Consider the following 15208-nt stretch of genomic DNA (forward strand, 5'->3'; position numbering starts at 1 on the left):
GAGTTTAATAGCTGTTAATACAATTTTAAGAGTGAAAGACTGTAATATAATCTACCCATCAGAAATGAAAAAGACGATTTTAAACAACTATAAATATTTCAAATAATTTATTTAACTTAAGCAACAATATGATTTTACATTATCTTGCCGTTACTCGTTCTTTAGTGTGTTATTTCGCTTCCTCAACAAGTTTCTCTCTTGTTTACATTTTTTGAGTTGTGAGCAAAAATAGGAAGCTTTTGCCTGCAAATATCTCAATTTCGGTAATAGTTTTTCATATTTTTTCAATTCTATGTGCAAGCGATAGTTTTGTTTATTAAGATGTCGTATTTGCCTTAATTGTTGTTCACATTGTTTATCCAATAAATCGACTTGCTCTTGCAGAGTCCACTTGCGGGGCGGGGTATAGGTAACAACTAAATAATCTTTGGTTTGAACGTAACGCCCCTTAATTATCATATCATTTGTATTGCCCTTACGTATTTCAAAGTCTTTAACATTATTTTCACTGTCATTATTGTTCTCTAGTGAGGTTTCTTCTATCAATTGCTCCCCAGTTGTATCCGTTTCAATAATTTCATTAACGTCTTCAGCTGTTTGGAAATTAAGTTCATTTGGAAATATTGTTATAATATTATCTGCTGCATCTGTAGATTGTTTCTTTTGATAATTCGGAATTTGAAACAAACTTTGTGTTTGAGTTGTGTTATATGCGGGAGGATTTGGTAATGTAAACTTATTTATTCGATTGCCAGCCAACTCATGGTTAGAAAAATGAGCACTACATATTTTTACAGTTCTTGACCTTGGATATATACCCAAAATTCGACACCATTCAGCACGCCTTAAAAAAAATTAAAATTATTTGCACTATAAACTTGTTTCTAGAAAAAGTGTTTACAATATTATAATTTCTTAGATATTTACCTTTTACCGGAAGCAGGAAAGTTATGAAGTTTTTGTCCAATTTCCTTTTGACATCCCATAATACATTTACGGCTACTCATGGCCAAAGTCGAAAATAATCTAAAATTTTAAGAATTGTTTTCCTTAACAGATTTGTAAACAAATTGTTTTTATTTTTTTAAGAAATTTGACATCCAATAAAATCCAATTTAAAATATGTTTATTTATATTAAGTTTAGACCCAATCAATCCAGTAAACTTCAGCGCAAAGTAAAAAAACTTGATTTATTTAAATCTTTGAAGGATACAAAGTGTGTATTGTATGACAAACATATGTTGTTAACGCATTGATTGAGTTTCTTCATATCAATTCGCCAAAAAAATTAATACAATTTTTACTAATATAAACATTAACATGTTTAATTTATTGATTAGTAAACATTATTAAATTAAATTATTAAATATTTCATATTAGACCTGGTCCACACTAAGAAACTTTTATTGGGAAACTTTTTCTCATAAGTGCAAGGGCGATGCAACATCACATGTACACAAATGATTCCATCACTTTTTACATATTGTTTTACGCAATGATGGATACATTCTCATTAGTGTCAGTCAATTGACCGATCAAATGACTGCCACTGTTCTTATAGGGATATCAACACTGAGAATTTTATCTTGTCTCAAAAACATCAAAAGCAGATAAACATTTATTGCCAACTGAAAAACAAGCTCGTATTGTTTAACAGTGAAACCTATCACTTGTTATAATAGTTGGCAATAGGGTTCTATAAATCGACTTTCGAATTGTCGAAAAAAGTCGAAGTCGACTATTTTGTTCCAAAAAAGTTGATAACTCGACTATCGTCTGTGAAAAAAGTCGAAATGTCGACTTTGTGAATAAAAGTCGAAAAAGCCGAAAAGTCTAAAAGTCGAAAAAGTCAAAAAAAGTCGGAGAAAGTCGAAAAGTTGAAAAGTCGGAAAAAGTCGGATAAAGTCGAAAAATCGAAAATTGTAGAAACAAGTCAGAAATTTTAAAAAGTGGAAAAAAGTCAAAACCTCTAAAATAGTCGGAAAAACTCGAAAAAAGTCAAAAAATAGTCGGAAAAAAGTAGAAAGAAGTCGAAAATAGTCAAAAAAATCGAAAAGTCGAAAAAAGTCGAAAAGTCCAATTTTTTGTGTAGACATTTGTTTTCATGCAATACATCAGGATCAATATGTATGCATTTCAGATGGCAATATGTATAAACAAAACATAAACAAAAACATATGTAGTTGTTTACAAATTTCTTAGTTTTTTTCTATGTTCCGATTTCCTTTGACTTTGCAATGAGCCACCGTCACAAAGTATACCCTGTGCCACCGTATTTGTGTTATGGGATGACGATGTTATGGATGACGATAAAATGAGAACAACTTTATTATTTTTTTTAGTAATTCTACCATCTTTTTAAGATGCGTTAAGTGGTGTCGTATTATCGGCGTTTATCTAAGGACAAAAATTGTAAAAATATGTAGTGCTAATTTTTTCAGTGACAATTTTTGTGCTGGACGTTTATTAAATTCTTACTCAGGTCACTAAAAATACGGTTAAACCGAATTATCCTAATAAATACAAAGACGCTACAAATACACAAGATCGCGATGAACATCAACTGGATTTAAATACAGAGGAGAAAAGAAATACTTGAAACGGATTTAATAGAGGAGCAAGTGATAAAAAATGTGAGCAGCAGTTTAACCATATAAGAAAACCATAAGGAAAACTAGAGTTTGCACATTGAGTTGATAAAATATTGCCTAAACTGTGGATTATGCATGTGAAAAATTAATACTTATTTTTGCTCTTAGAAAATATGAACAAAAGAAAACCATACTACGGAAGTGAAAATATTGAGAAGATTAATAAGCGGAACTCTTGTAAAAATGTGATAAAAAATATTACTGAATAAATTATACATAGTTCTAATAATTAAGGAAACTTGAATTTCTTAGATCCATTATTTTTTTCTCTTCTCTTAGGTGATCTGTGAACTTTAATAGTAACAAAACAGGTTAGGTCCAGTTTTAATTTATTTTATAAAATATCTTTATTAACATCCTGCTTATTTGTACCATTGTCCTACTTATAAAAATCCATAAAATCTATTTCTTCTTATCCTTAATAGTATATTTATCATAAGATTTCGTAGGATCATAAGGTTCCCAACGACTGGCTGGAAATATATGTTTATTACGTTCATACCATGAACGCAACAGAACTTTACCGGCATGTGATTCTTCCTTTTCCACGGAGGCGTCACTAGTTAAGCGTATGTCATCGTGCACATCAAACTGGAAGAGTGGTCCCGATTTACCACGCGCTTTTGTCACTATAAAATCATAGAATGTGTAATGATGTGGCAGTATTAAATCCTCCTTAACGTACATCAATTGATCAGCCATAACAGTTTTAAGTTCATTGAATTCTTTGCGCAGCAATTCTAGGCATTTTTGTAAAAACTGATAAATAGAATTACCCTTTTTCATTACCACACTGCGACGATGGCCGGAGCCATCCCAATAGGAGAAGGTAATGGGTATTTCTTGATCTTTTAAAGCCGCTTGTTGCATGACCCATTCCTGCCGTAATTGTTCTCGCAGGCGATTTTCTTCTTCCTCACGTTCTCGGTCGGGTAAGAAACTAGTGTCTACATCGGGATTTTTGAAAATTTTCTTTTTAATCACTGGCACTGGTTCTTCGGGGTTTAGTTCTGTCCATTTCTTTTTTTCGGCTTTCGCCTTGTCCAATTTTACTTTTAATTCTTTTTCCTTTTTTCTCTGTTCTTCCATTTCCTTTTGCTCTTCATCTTCTTCACTATTTCCCTCTTCATCCTCTTCCTCGCCTTCCTCGTCATCATTAAAACTAAAGGATAAAGCCTGTATTTGTTTTTTCTGCTTGTTTTTTTCCGCCTGTATTGCTTCCAGAGCCTTTTGTTTCTCTCTTTCTTTTTCATCTTTTTTCTGGGCTAATTTCTTTTCTCGTTCTCTCACTATGTCCTCCTGCTTGGCTTTCATCTCATCCAATGTGACCAAACCAATGGTGGAGGTTTTGAGCTGTTGCTCCACTGCATCATAATGGGTGGCGAATTTATTTTCTATTTTATCCAATTTCAGTTCCTCCTCTATTTTCTTTTTGCGAAACTCTATCTCTTGTTGTTGGATTTCACGTTTCTTCATTAACTGGGCTGCACGCCCAGCTTCACTGGCTGCGCCTTTATAGTGGGCCATGTTGTTTGTTTGTAATATCTACTTAATATTATTTCAATTTTATGATTATTTCTGGAAATTTTCTAGTGTCCAACAATTTGTATGAGTTACTGAGTTTTTTGTGTTTATTTATTATTGATTCACAATAGAGAGTTAAGTGACAGCTGTTAGATAATGATGATGCCATATTGTTTATTTATGCTATTTTATTTGTTCGAGGGTGGATCAAATGTAAATTCGTAAAATGAATAAATAAAATTAATTTAAGAAGTTTAAAAATAACTAAATAATACAAATGATAATATACCACTCCGTATTGTTTATTTTATTTGCAATTTTGAAAAGTCGATTTTGCGATTTTGCTATTTTTTTATTTTTTAATTTTAAAATCGTTTATTTTTCGAATTCATTTTCTCTTGACTTTATTCTTTATTGTCTTGACTTGTTTCTAGTATCGACTTTGTCATTTTTCGATAAAATTCGAAATGTGTTTTGAATTCGACTTTATTAAACTTTACGAGCGTTTTAACTTGTTATGTACAAGTGTTCTATAAATCGACCTTTAAAGACGTTAATCTCCATGTATAAGAAAAGTCGAAATAACAAACAGTCAAATAATCGAAAAAAATCGACAAATTGACTTTTCATAATGGCATAATATGGACTTTCTGTTTCAACTATTGAACACTACCAGAGTAACCTTTACACGAGCACACAAGTATTATGATCTGTCAAAATTTTGTGTATGAGAAACATACGGATGGAATATGTTACTGTCATATGAAAAGATTTTAAAATGATTGAAAATCATTTACCAAAAAATTGAAACAGCTGTATCCATTTTACTTTGTTAATTTTTTCAAATCAATTGGTTCAAATCATCACTTTTTCAGTGCGAAATTAAGATCGACAAAATAAAGCCTAAGATGGAGCATGATCATGATGGAGATGCTTCCAGCGGTTGCTACTGCCCGAAATAATAAATCAATTTTAATACAAAATTTTTTTCTTCCTTCCTACTGCAATTTTCTGTTTTGTTGCTAAGAAATTATGAAAATTCGGACCTTTAAATATAGTAATTCCTTGCAAACACTATAGATAACTGGGTGACAAGAACACATATCTGATAAGGGCATAATCCTTTGTGTAGTCTTTTAATTAAATTTGAAAATGTTTATAAGGTAACACCCTAGGAAATATTAAATTACACAAAAACGCGCAGAAATGCGCAATTTCGGGTAAAGTGAAACTAATTTACAACATTTCTGGTTATTCATTTCTGCTTATTTCATGTTTAACAAACGTTTAAATTTTCTTAAATCCTTTCATGAAGTTAAAATTTTAAAATCAAATTAATTTTTTCAAGGTTATTTTAAATATTATTTCCAACCTTTTACATGAATATATATAAACTACTGACACCTCCTAGTGCTATCCATTTGACAGTTATTGAAAATTATTTTCACACTTTCCAGAATTACCGTTTAAAAATAATGATAAAATATAGACTCTACAAAAGAAATTATCTAAATATTTGTGTATTGGTAATATCAAAAAATAAATTATATTCACTGCTCCAAAATTTTAATTTCGCACAGGAAAACTGGTAGTTTGAACTATAGTGCAATCGTGTAAACTTAAAATATATAAATTGAAAGATTTTAATTCTCTTTTTTTGTCATACGTATGGAATTTAGTTTTACTTTTTCCTCTCTTTCGTACAAAACGATTTCAATATTTTTTTTAGCTGTACTTTATATACCTCTTTTAACAATTTCAATATCAAACAAAAGCTGATTTTAGATTTTTTCAAATATCAAAAGTGACAACTCTGTATACTTTGTGGTATGGCTATCTTCATTTTTAACCCTTCGTCAGGCGCATGTATCTGGCCAGATATTTTACGAATTTAACTGCGATTTTAATATATTTCTAATTTGGTTAGGGGTTTGAGTCTCCAGGTACCCTCTACAAATATTGTTAGATATCGTAATATTGTTACTAAAATGGCATATCGGGCACCGTAACATTACGTTTGGTTCATCCCACAGCGCCAGATACATGCGCTACGTACGTGACTATCAGAACATGTGCATGACGGAGGGTTAAAATCATTAAACACATACAAAAAAGTGAAACAGCTGTTTCCATCATAATTTGTTATTGTTTTATACCAATCGTGTAAACACAAAAAATATAAATCAAACGACTTTTATTCTCTTTTTTGTCATACATGTGGGATTTTTTTCATTAGACTTTACGAACGTAAAGAGTAATCGTGTGAAGAGCCCTTAATGTGTAAAGTATTTAACACATGTTGGTAACTCTTTATACAACATAACAGCAAATGCTACCAGATGTATACGATTACAAAAACTTAACAGAAACCCGTTAAAATGTATACTCCTAACAGAAAACTTTTAAACAATATAGCAATACTTCGTATATAATCGGAATGCGGTAAAAACACAAATATCCGAAAGGACATAGAAACGATTAAAAACTACAACATAGATTCAGTTACGACGCGAATCTTAACGGTAACACAATGAACGGAGGCGAACTAAATAGAAAACTATATTAATAAGCGGATAATTTAAATAAAAATATACATATTAAAAAAGTAAAAAAAAAAATATTATTGATAAAAAATAAAAAAAAAATTAAAGTTTTTTTTTAAGTCTAAAAAAAAATTTAAGTAGAAAAAAAACAAAACATAAATTTCCACGACTCTACCAGGATTTTAACTAAAATAGAAACGTATATAATAAGTATAAATAAGTATGTATGTATGTTATGTGTAAGATTTAATTACAATTGTGTGCAAAAAATGCAAAGTGAAATAGAATTGTTGCAATTTACATAAATAACAACAATAAAAACAAAAAGAAATAAAAAATATATATTGTATATAATTAATTAAAAATAGCGGAAATAGAAAGCTTTTCAAAAGATATTAAATGCAAAAAAATATACAAAGAAAATTTAATTGTATTGCAATGCAAAAGTGTCTTTTCTTTTAAAAGAATATGTATTAAAATTTGCAAAGACAACATCAGCTACATTATCAGCAACGAAACATCAACAACTACTTACTCTTAAACCAGCAGCTGTTTGTAAGAAATAAATAATAAAACTAGGCTGTCAGAACTAAACTACCAGGCAGTTAAGCAAAGCAGTTCAAGATTTTCGTAAGTGCACAAGGACAAGAGGACAAATGTAGAACAAACGACCAATTCTTATCTTTTAGCATTTTTATTTTATTTTTTTATAATATAAACTCACACTTACTCTCCATCCGGAGGCATTCGGTTTGCTGTAGCTGTTTGCATACTTTGGTAAATGGTTACAACACATTTTATTCGCACTGCAACTAAGTTTGTAACAATATTTTATTGTTGGTATTGTTATTATTGTTTTAGTTTACATTTTTCAAATAGACGAAACATTTCAACATTTCCAACTCGTACTAGGGGCTGTGTAAGACTATAAATTGTTTGTGCATTCATTCATTCATTCGTTCATTCATTCATGCTCGTATATATTTAGTATAAATATGTGTTGGTATGTAGGCATTTAAACGTATGAAGAAACAAGCAAACATACGGAAACGGAAGTGACAAATTGAAATGACACTTCTTTTTCCAACACACTGGATATGTGTGTGTGTTTGTGTTTGTATTATATTGTTGTTGTTACTGTTGATAAGCATCGACAAAAAAAAACTTCTATGTACATAAATACATACTACGTATGTGTATATGAAATAGTCACGTTAATGATTTAGCATTGTACTGCGGCTGAATCCTAGAATCATAAAATTTTGATAACAAATGTATTTAAAAGAAAAAGGTATTATATAACAACGGTTAGTATATTAAATTATATTTTTTAGAATAATACTGGTTATAGCTTATACTCAGTTGGCTTTGCTACCTTTAAAGCAATTTAAATAAAAAAACTCACTCAACGATTTTGAAGATTCTAACTACAATAGTTTTTCATACATACATATATGCAATCTCCTATTTATCTACAATATAAAAGTGAAGCGTTATTGCCTGACGAAACGGCTAATCCTAGAATCATGAAATTTTTGGATATTTGGGGTTTAAAAGGGGGAAAAAAGGGCAAAACAAATTTTCATTTTTCTCACAATATTAGTGATACAAAAAACATTTTAATTGCATCTACTTCTACTCTTAAAAAGAGCCGATGGGTGTCTGATACTTTTTCAAAATTCGTACTTTAAACGTATGAAAATGTGAGTTTGGTACTTTTTTGGGCCCCTTTTAATTTTTCACTAATAAACATAATAAAATTTATGAAAATATTTTGGTCACATCTTCCAAAGTTATGAGACAGCTGTTTCGTAGTTTTTTTAAAATTCAGTCCTTTTTTGGCTGTAAAAGGGAGAAAAATTTATTTTTGGTACTTTTTTAACTTTTAGGATATTGAGGTATTCTTATTAGATATACAGACTAACTCTGTAATATTTATTTCAACAAAATATTTGCTATTTCTTTAGAGGAAAAGTACCAAAAAGGTGAAAAACGGGTAATTTAAATTCTTAATAATAAAATATATAAAAAAAATTCATATAAAATTTAGAAGTCATTACAATATTTGTAGAGAATCAAATTTACGGCATTTTGATTTCAGAGAATATTTTCCGATTATAAGTAGTTTTGGAGTTATAGTCATTTTTCCTTCATCTTAGATATGAGTTTCTAACCTTAGTATATTTTGAACTACAAACGTAATTGACATAACTTTATGTACAGCCAATAGCAGTAACAGTATATCATTATTTAATTATACTTTTCGCGTCAGAGTTGCAATCTGACCCATAGTGCGATCTCTTAAATAATGTAAATTTTTAAATTAAATTAGAAGCTGTAATGATGAATCGAAATTAATAAAACTTGGTACGGATAACTCGTTAGGTTAAAGAATCAGCATCGCCGATTTTAACAAATATCGGTTCATATATACATACAACATTTCATTATACAGTTTATATTGCATTTTACTATGCAGTTCATTCCATATGTATTTTATTATGTAAACACTTGCTTTGTTATCAATAAATTTTGGTGGGTTTTAAGCCATTTAGTTTCAATTATTTTGATTTATTATTAAAGCCCCTAATTAAATTTAAAAATTTACATTACAAAATTACACTATGGTTCAGAGAGAATCTCCGGTTCATGAGGTATAATTAAATAATTATATGTTTTCGTTATTAAAGGCTAAAAGAACAATTATCAGAATGACGTTTGTAGTACAAAATCTATTGAGGTTAGAAAAACATATCTCAAATGAACGAAAAATTACTAAAACTCTAAAACTGCTGATATTACGAAAAAATTGCGTAAAACCAAAATGCCGTAAATTTGATTCTCTAGTAATTTTGTAATGACTTTTAAATTCGTAGGATGTATGAAAAGGGAGATATAAAAAAAAAATATTATTTTGACCTATGATCTACAATATCTCAATTGAATAAGACATGATTTCATATTTATAAAATTAATGTGATGGTTTGTGGTAATTTTTACTTTATTTGGCATTACAACATTAATATATTAGACCATAAATGTGTTAATATGTATAAAAGGCACTATGGAAATAGTAAATTTAGCTAAATAAAAACTGCCGTAACTTGCAAACCCATTGTGATCCCATACTAAAACTTTTACTCAGCAATAACAATCATTTTGTCTATTTGTCATAAAAATAAATTAAGAAAAACAAAATATCCTCTTTTGAGTTATTTAAGGATAAAGGACATTCTCACTATATATTCCTTAATTTTACTGAAAAACGAGCAATCGAATACCTGTCCAACAAAACATCATTTGTTAAAATCGGATAACTAGTTCCAAAGTTATTCCATCATCAACATATCGAATTTTGAATAAAAATACCCGAGATGCCCTACTTTGGAGACCCATAAAATATGAACCGAATGAGTGTGGAATACAATTTACACGCCATAGAAACCACATTAACTGCTTCTTATTTGAAGAAAATCGAAGGGGACAAAAATTTAAAACAGCGTTTTTTTTGGAAGATTTATTTTGGAATTACCCCTCTCCAATATGAAGAGATAATTTTTCCTAAGTTTGGAACCGAAGCACTCAAATCACCGTTCCTATTAATTCCAAGCTCCCCCAGATAAAGACACCATTTTTCTCCAAAATGTTCAGATAAATATTAAAAATGTTTGTTATTTGCTATTTGTGCTTAATTTTAATTATAACAGTAATAGTTTTCAAAATAAATAAATTTTTGTATTTAATTGTTATGGGAGGTGCCACGTCCACTGCTGCTAGCCCGCCTACTTTTTCTCCTAAGTCATTTTATTAACACGAAAGTAGCTCCAACAACATTTGAGAACTCTAACTGTTTTATTATATCAGATATACTGATTTACTATTTAATTAATATAACCGTGACTAGTCGCCAACTTGAAATTTCAAAATAAAACAAGTAAGAAATTATAATGGGGCGTGGCCCACCATATAATACCCTACAACTTTTACAAAAATAAAATGCTATTTAGTTTTCATAATAAAGCATTTGAGTTGAATTGTACCTTGCCTCAAATATACTTAAGCCACTTATTCTTGAATATAATTGTGGATATTTAAGTAAAATGAATAAAATGAAGGGGACTTTTTATAGAAGCCAGGGTTAATTAATGCCTTATAATTATAAAATTCATAAGAGTTATCAAGACTTTCATAGAACATGGGTTTGCAGCTTTTTGTCCAGATACGATTATATAAACTTAAAAGTCCTATTCGGCGGCTTCAGTTTTATGGAGGCTAGAGGAATTAATGGACCGAACACGTGCCAAATTTCCATGAATTATCTTTATAATTGCGACTTGTAGTTTTATTACAAGGTTTACAACCCCTATTCGACTTTACCATTTTCGTCCCTGGGACAATAGAAGATCATGTACCAAATTTCATTGAATTATCTTCAAAATTGGTTGGACGGACATAGCTAAATCGACTCAGAAAATGATTCTTAGCCGATTGGTATACTTTAAGGTGGTTATAGGACCAATTTTATTATTCTCTTAAATTCCAAAAAGCCTTGAAGATCTTTCATAAAATTCGGGACCTAGCTCCCATAAAAAAGCCTCCTTTAGCAATTGACTTCAATATCCAAAATTCACTTAGGCACTAACATCCGGATAAAATTCAGTACATATAAATATTATTCAAATATATGTAAATCTAATCACAAAATTGTATTGAGATCGGTTGATATTTCACCTAAGACCCATTTGTTTTTCGTCAATAAATAACTTAAATATATCGAAAACAAGTTAATATTCAAGATAAATGCTTTATTATGAAAATTAAATCACTTTTAAAATACATAACTGGTGTAGGGTATTAAATGGTAAGCCAAGCCCGACTATACGTTATTGTTTATTTATTATATCTATTTTATTTTTAATTATTTCAATTCGTGTAGCGAAACACCCGGAAACACTAGTTAATTTCACATACTATGTGTGAGTGAAAGAATACGTTTGAAACCTCTTTAGTTCAACTATCTTTGTTTAAATATGTTTGTAAGTATGCAAATTTTTGTGTGTGTGAGTGAGTATCTCTAGCCAGAAAAATTAACAATAAAAGTTTTCTTAAACAACTTGACTTCCTTCTTCTTCATCATCTTCTTGTTCTTTTAAAGCTGTTTATTACTGTTAAAAGTTTTCCTTTTTTCTTCACTTTTCTTATAATATTTAAATATCTACTCTAGTATAAATGTGTATGTGTTTGATGGGCTTTTGTTGTTGTTCTTCAAGTATTTTGACTTTTTGACATTTCAAAATTGTATCACTATGTATGTGTATGTGTGTGTGTGTTATTATATTGTATCAGTTTTTCTTTTCATTATTTTTTTTTGTGGTTTTTATGGTTTATGAGCGCTTTTACTTTTGTTTATTTACTAATTTAAACCCTTTGTCCGACAGTCATAAAGTCTTATAATTTGTATTTATGTATACAGATTTTTAAATAATGAAAACTTTTAAATTAAATGGTCTAATTGATATTAAATAAAGTTACATAAAAGTTATAAAGGGTAAAAAAAGTTCGAAATTTCTTATGTTACCGGTCATTAACACTTTTTTTTGGAATATATATTTGGCATATATCTAGTTATTAGAAATTATTCATTCTCATGAGTACTTTAGAGTTTAATTAATAGTTAACCGAAGTTTTCATAAAATGTTATCTTCTAAAGATATATATTGACATAAGAGAATTGATTTTGACAAAAGAGAAGAGATCTTAATGGTTGATATTATCAATTAATTTATACATTTTATTACATGTAATATATAGCGAATACGTTATTTTGCCTATTTATGGATTAAATATCACTCATACGCTTTGTATGGATAATATAAAAGTGATAAATTTGTCACAATTTTTATAATATTTGTTAGATTTTTGTGTTTTACTTCTTGTTGATTTTTGCGAAAACCATTTCCCAGTTCGGAGCAGTGGCGCTTCATCTAGCGCGAAATAGGTCGCAAACATTTATATTTTCAAAACAAAATTTGTGTTGTTTTTATACATATCATATTTCCATTATGTTACCTTGGCTAGACCTCCGCCTTGGTGTTATTGCAATCCCGGGGTATAAAGAGGTGGCCAATACCTCCAGTCTGGCCGAGACTGAAAAGAGGTCAGACCAAAGCAACGCATAATCTCGTACTACGTGTGGCCAGTTGCCCGCAGGACTATGTGCTGGCTGGTCAGTTGGTTGAGGTTCCTTCGGGATCCACCGTAGTAAGTGGCGGTTAAAAGACTGATGCATGATAAAGTCAATATTTCGGGATAAGTTGCCGAATACAACAGATACCTCACAGAGAAGTGACTGTGGGACTAAGCGTTGAAAATGAGTTGGTATTAATTGTATATGGTACGGGATGAATGTGGGGTACGGCAGGGCCTAATCCACCCGTCTACCTATAATAAATGTCTCGTATGTTTTTCTCTTATGAATGTGTCGTATGAATGAGATGTGTGCTGGGTTGAATGATGATGGATGAAAGGCGTCATATACATTTGATACCATTGAATTTTTCTTCCTTGTCCAGATATGTTCAGAGTATACTCTTTTCATATCAGAATTACCACAGTGTGTCCCTGTGAGTAAAAACAATGTCTTCGGCTTATTGATGGATCCGTACTTCGGTTACGTCTCTAGGTACTGTTGCCGAATTAACAGAGGCCATCCAATAGTCAGAGATTAGATAGCTCGAGTAATCCAACAAAGTACTTGTGCATGGACCGGTCAAAGCCGGTCTTCATTGAAGAACAAAGGGGCGATGGTAGACCGTTCTCAAGTCTACCCAGTGAATGAAAAAGACCACCGTGAGATAAGGCCGTCAAGGCAGGTGCTCACGTTAAAACTCTCGACAGTCATACCATGTTTCCAATATGTTTAACGGTAAACATATTTTTGTGTTTGCTACAAAATTAACATCGCTGTAGGCAGGCAGAAATCGTTTTAAATTTTTTTGCGAATTTCATATAAACGTTTTGATAGCTTAAAGTGATCGTCAGAAGTTATATTTCAAAATTATTTAACATTTATTATCTACAAAGATAATAAATGTTAAATAATTGTATAAATATATAGTATTTTTATAAAATCGATCGCCAAAAAATTTAGATATTTAGAAATTTCCGACGAGAATAACTGCAACAACCTCCGAATATTTCAAGAAAATCTAATACTTATTTTAAAAATAATAATTAAGTAAAAAAAGTTTCCTTTCAGTATATTCACAATCGGTATTGTACGGTTGTATCGTAGTATGTTGTATTTTTTTGTAGTATTTAATATTATAATGGGTTGCGAATACTTTATTTAAACATTTATTAATTAATTAACACTCATACGTACTGTGCTTTTGTTTGAAAATTTTAAGAGATATAATTCAAAAAAACTAATTTAAAATTTAAATAACATAATTATGAGTTAGAATATTTAATTTTAATATTTTCTTATTAACTATTCCGATTAAAAACCAACTTTATATTTATCGCCTAAAAATTTGCTCTATTAATACTCTGTTGTCTTCTTATCAATATGTCTTACAATGTGGGAGCAATTTTCATAAAATTTATTGTTCATTGGTGTCGAGTTAAAGAAACGTGTAAGAGAGAAAAAAATGGGAAAACTACTTAAATACTAGGAAAAACTCAAGTTAATGCTTTTCTTTCATTTAGAATTGTCTGCTGTAAAAGTGTCATGTCTAGTAAGTCTTGTTTTTTCTTGTTCTTGCTTTGGTTGGTACTTACTGCTGTTGTTGTTGTTTCTTAAGCCGTTAAAAAGATACATTTTTATGGCATAAATAATTGACGTATTGGAATACAGACACCAACAAGCAACCATATATGCCCAGCATTTTTTGAAAGGAGACAATTTATACTATTTTAAACAGTAATTTTCGATAGGTTGTTTTTTAATACAAAATTTATTACAATTTCTGAGCAACGAGGTAGGACATAAACGAATTTTATTATTTGATGTTCTCAACTGTTCACTTTTGCTGTACAGCCTCCACAAAACTGCCGGGTATCACAATTACCCAACACACATGCCTGGTAATTGCAATTGTAAGTATTAAAAGCAAAAGTCTGATTGTAGTTTGTGGTACAATGAACTGGAAACGAAAGATTATAAATGTTGCATGTGGTAAAAGAATATGTATAGTTGTTCTAAATAAATTTGTAACAACACATACACACATATATACATATATAATTTTGGTATTTTTTGTCTAGCAAGATGTTAGACATTTATTGGGTTTCATTCATTCATTTATTTATTTATTTTTCTCTGCTTGTGTATATTTGTTTATCATTTGTGCTCCTTGTATGAAAAAGTAACTAATTTTTGATGATTTTTCGTGAGCTCGTTATTAAAATAGATTGGTCCTAAAACTATAAACTATAGATAAGGCTATAGGCTAGACTATAGACTAAACTTTAGACTAGACTATAGA

General features: G+C 30.0%; 2 protein-coding genes and 1 long non-coding RNA gene across 3 annotated transcripts in view; 1 reads left to right on the forward strand and 2 right to left on the reverse strand.

Annotated features, from left to right (window-relative positions):
- Nucleotides 1-77: 77 nt before the first annotated feature.
- Nucleotides 78-1523, reverse strand: LOC111678256. The gene is made up of 3 exons (XM_023439543.2): nucleotides 1384-1523; nucleotides 928-1026; nucleotides 78-844 (listed from the first exon to the last, which is right to left on the reverse strand). The coding sequence occupies exons 1-3, from the start codon at nucleotides 1446-1448 to the stop codon at nucleotides 151-153; spliced, it is 858 nt and encodes a 285-aa protein (XP_023295311.2). The 5' UTR covers nucleotides 1449-1523; the 3' UTR covers nucleotides 78-150.
- A 1446-nt stretch (nucleotides 1524-2969) lies between these two features.
- LOC111678271 (protein FAM50 homolog) lies at nucleotides 2970-4288 on the reverse strand. The gene has a single exon (XM_023439564.2). It carries the CDS (start codon nucleotides 4177-4179, stop codon nucleotides 3055-3057), a length of 1125 nt encoding a protein of 374 aa, XP_023295332.2. The 5' UTR covers nucleotides 4180-4288; the 3' UTR covers nucleotides 2970-3054.
- A 2341-nt stretch (nucleotides 4289-6629) lies between these two features.
- LOC124419625 overlaps nucleotides 6630-15208 on the forward strand; it is a 65606-nt gene continuing 57027 nt past the window's right edge. Inside the window, exon 1 of the long non-coding RNA XR_006940732.1 lies at nucleotides 6630-7349. This is a non-coding gene — a long non-coding RNA (uncharacterized LOC124419625). The remainder of the gene's footprint in view (nucleotides 7350-15208) is intronic.

Source organism: Lucilia cuprina, chromosome 4, assembly GCF_022045245.1.
Source record: "Lucilia cuprina isolate Lc7/37 chromosome 4, ASM2204524v1, whole genome shotgun sequence".
NCBI classification, from domain to species: domain Eukaryota; kingdom Metazoa; phylum Arthropoda; class Insecta; order Diptera; family Calliphoridae; genus Lucilia; species Lucilia cuprina.